The following is a 3,884-nucleotide window of genomic DNA, read 5'->3' as shown; positions in this document are numbered from 1 at the left end:
GACTCTTTATGCAGGACAGTAATCTGGGTGGTCCGAGGATGGCATACAGCCAGCGGGAAGCCCACCTTATTAAGCCAGCACACCAGCATCTGTCTAGAGAAGCATCATAACTACCCTGTAAAACGTTAGTGAAACTGAAAAGGTGCTTAAAGGCTCTTTATGTTGTTTATTAAGGAACTTTTCAGCTGAGAGGAGTTTATAAAAGAAGAATCTATTTAAAGGTTCTTGAGCGGAAGTGGTTCTCCTGTGGCTTCTTTAGCACCGTTACTTTTAGGAGTTTATGGTCCTGTGGGCGCTCGCATAAAACAAGTTAATATCTTATCTATGATTAGCAGTAATTTTCAGACCCTCTCAGTGACTGATCAGTGGTCAGATACTGAGAGTCTGTTCTGAACCACAGCAGCAGCTGGAGTCACTACAATCTCTAAAACTGACTTTTAGTCTCTGCTCACCTTCAGACAGCCTGGAGCTGTTTAGCTGAGTTTCACTTTTCCTTCTCCTTATTATTTAATTTTATTATTTTATTTTATCTCACTGTTTTTTGCAGCTGTTTTATAAAATGTCAATTCTTCTGCCGTTCTACTCTAATAAATCATTTTATTTGTAAGATTTTTAGTTTTTGCTTGTTATCTTTTACTTTTAATATGTTTTCTTTATATATTTTATTGCTATCCCATACCTTTTTCTTATTTGAACTGTTATTTTTAATCTTATCTTTATTAATCTTCTTGTCGTACTGATTTTCATTCGTTTTAGTTGATAAATTTTAGTCCCTGTGTAATTTGCTTGGCTACCCTGTAAATGAGAGTCACCCTCAATGCACTTCTGAGTTGAAATAAAGGTTGATTGACTGAAATGCTGAAGGAGCAAATTTTAATCAGTAAATTTAAATGTAAATTTTGAAATAAATACTAAAGTGGTGAAACATCAACTGTAGGTTTAAAGGCCGTCTCACACCAGATGCACCGTGTCGCATCGCACAGCGTCTTCATATTCAAAATTTTTGATGGTGACACACACACCAGCGCAGATACGGCGCGTCGACACTTCACGACACTGAGCTCTGTTTGGTTTCTCAGCGCCTCACGCAGCATTTAGCTGTCACTACAGTAAACTAAGGCCGTATTGAGGCCACAGAAAGACACAGTAGATGACTTGTGGCTTTAAGTGTACACAGAGCCGCTGTTTTGGATACACAGACAGATGCCAATGGTAAGCTAGCTCAGCTAACGTTACTAACCTAACCATTTACAGCTCGTATATTTCAGCTCAAAAACAGCCGGCCTGTGTAGAGGCAGTCAGCTGATACTGACTGTGAGGAGACGCTGGACACTTTATTTCACTAAGTTTATATGAGTAGAGTGTAAAAATGAAACTGAACCTGGTGTTTTTTGTAAACACGCTATAGCAGCTCTGCTACACGATGCTACACAGCGCATCTGGTGTGCGACAGTCTTCACTTTCCACCTAAACACCTCCCTGAAGAGATTTTACATGGCTGACTTTCAGTTTTAAAGTGTGTCTAAACTGTGGAGCTCAGTTCAGCTTTTATTAGACAGTCGAGCTCAGAGCTCACTTTTAATAAACACCTGAAAGCGCAGCTCTTTAACTCAGCGCTTCAGTAAAATTCTACAGCTCGTGGTGTTTATTTTCTAATCTGATCTGTGTTATTGTCTTATGATTCTTGATACTTTCAATCAATAATTTCTTGTATAACTCATAAGCTTTATCATCTGTCTGTAAAGCACTTTGAGCTGCCACCAGCATAAAAAGTGCTCTGTAAATCAAAATTATTATTATTATTATTATTATTATTATTATGCATGAACACACAGGCTTCAGAGAGACGGCCGAGAGACACAGCAGCGTTAGTTAGTTGCTCTGTTAGTGCTAAATGCAGACTGGTGAGAGATCCAGAGTGACGGCTTTGGATGGATGTTTGCATGTTGTGCATTCTGAGGTTTTATTTTCACAGAAAGGTATGCGGTGGCTGGTTTCAGGAGAATTTTGACAGCAGCCTTAAAACAGGCTGTACAGGGCCGCACTTATGAGCACCATTCAGAGTTGCCATAGAAACTGAATCAGGGTCAGCTGCTGTCTTGCTGTTCTGTCCATGCAGAAATATCCTCAGATCGTGATCCTCAATTACAAAAGGAAGAGTAGGAGAGCCGGACGCTCTGGCTGGCCTTGTAAATTTGACTGATCGCTGTCAAAACTGCAGTATAATCCAGTTAAACCGTCAGAGGGTCAGTGAGTAGCTGTGGCTCCTGACATTGAAGCCTCTGCTGCTCTGAGATTTGGAGTCTGTTTCATAATTAACCCTTTCAGTCTTATATATAGTCATATGTATCAGTAGCTTTAGCTCTTTTTGACCTTTCAAATCCATCAGTTCTTCCCTGTGATGGAGTCATTAAAAGAGCCATTCTTTAACATCTGAGCGTCTCTACTCTCCTCAGACGCCTCTCGGACCGTCACCCGTGTGCTCTGATTGTGTGACTGTACGTTTATATACCGTATCTGTGTGGACTGCAGGGTGGCTCTGCGCTCCAGCTTCGCTGCATGCAGGTTCTCCTTCAGGATGAAGTAGTAGCAGGCTCCGTCGGCCAGGCAGTTCACGCTGCCCACGCACAGGCTGCTGTGGACGAAATATCGCAGTTGACGCATGAATTCTGACCCCACCCTGCTGGACTTGTAGTGGAAGTACAGCAGGGCCGCTATGTGGTAGGGGATGAAGCAGATGAGGAAGGCAAGCAGGTTGCTGAGGACGATCTTCACGCTCTTGTTGTTGCGCAGTTTGGGGTCGTTTGGGTTGCGCTTGCGAAGGTCGCGCAGGAGTCTCACCACCTGAACGGAGCAGAACACCATAACGACGGTGCTGCAGCAAAACACCGTCTCCATGGACACCACAATCCAGCGGTTCTCCCAGGTGCGGTTGGAGAAGTTCTGGAAGCAGAAGGAGGAGGACGTGTTGTCATGGTTAAGGCTGTAGACCGGGTAACTGCAGGAGAACACCAACGTCCAGATCAGCAAACAGATCAGAGCGGCCTTCAGCGGAGAGCGCAGGCGCCGCGCTGCGAACGGGAAGCGCAGGGCCACGTAGCGGTCGCCGGCGATGCACACGCTCAGCAGGATGCTTCCGTAAACATTGACGTACACCAGACTCTCCAGTAGGGAGCAGAAGGGGCGGCCCAGTTCCCAGTTTCGGTTGTAGGCATGGATTTTGAAGGGGAGCGACAGCAGCAGGAGCGTGTCGTTGATGATGAGGTTCAGAAGGTAAACTGTGGACTCACGCCAGTGCCGGATGCTCAGCAGTTTCCACAGAGCCGCCAGGTTCAGAGGAATACCCAGGACCAAAACTGGCACGTACACCAGCAGCTGCATACAGCACACCCAGTCACAGTAGGACATACTGACTTCGGTCAGCATGCGAGGGTCACATCCTGGAGAGAACCAGAGACATGAAGAATTAGAACAGTTAGAACAGTTAGAACACGGTGTTTCTCCACCATTAAACAGGCCGGGCGGCTGTACTGCAGCTTCAGTGGGTGCCGCTCAAACATGACACACAGGCGAGTAACTAGGAGGGCATTGATATCACGTTTTCAGACTGAGTACAAGTACACATTATTTAGTACTCGCAGATACTGATACCGTACTGAGTACCTACTTAGAATGAAGTAGCTTGTAGTGTAAATAAGCACAAACAGTTAAACCAGTAAAATCAGTGACTCTTTATTCTGAGTGTCCTTTTTAAATGAAACAAACCCTGAACAGACTAGGTTTTGTCCCACAACAGGGAAATTTCACCTCCACATTTAACCCATCTGTTCAATGAACCATATACACACTAGTGAACACAGTGAGCGCACTTGCCCGGAGCGGCG

At 44.7% G+C, this 3,884-nt stretch overlaps 1 protein-coding gene across 4 annotated transcripts in view; it reads right to left on the bottom strand.

The window, feature by feature from the left end:
- Positions 1-435: 435 nt before the first annotated feature.
- Positions 436-3,884, bottom strand: part of LOC118797306 (lysophosphatidic acid receptor 6-like) — a 30,271-nt gene continuing 26,822 nt past the window's right edge. For all 4 annotated transcript variants that reach the window (XM_036556629.1, XM_036556628.1, XM_036556627.1 and 1 more), the window contains one exon: positions 436-3,440. In XM_036556629.1, coding sequence (XP_036412522.1) covers positions 2,386-3,426 — 1,041 coding nt within the window. In that variant the 5' untranslated portion in view covers positions 3,427-3,440 and the 3' untranslated portion in view covers positions 436-2,385. The remainder of the gene's footprint in view (positions 3,441-3,884) is intronic.

Source organism: Colossoma macropomum, unplaced genomic scaffold (assembly GCF_904425465.1).
Source record: "Colossoma macropomum unplaced genomic scaffold, Colossoma_macropomum, whole genome shotgun sequence".
Lineage (NCBI taxonomy): Eukaryota > Metazoa > Chordata > Actinopteri > Characiformes > Serrasalmidae > Colossoma > Colossoma macropomum.
This window is presented reverse-complemented; position numbering and strand designations above follow the sequence as displayed.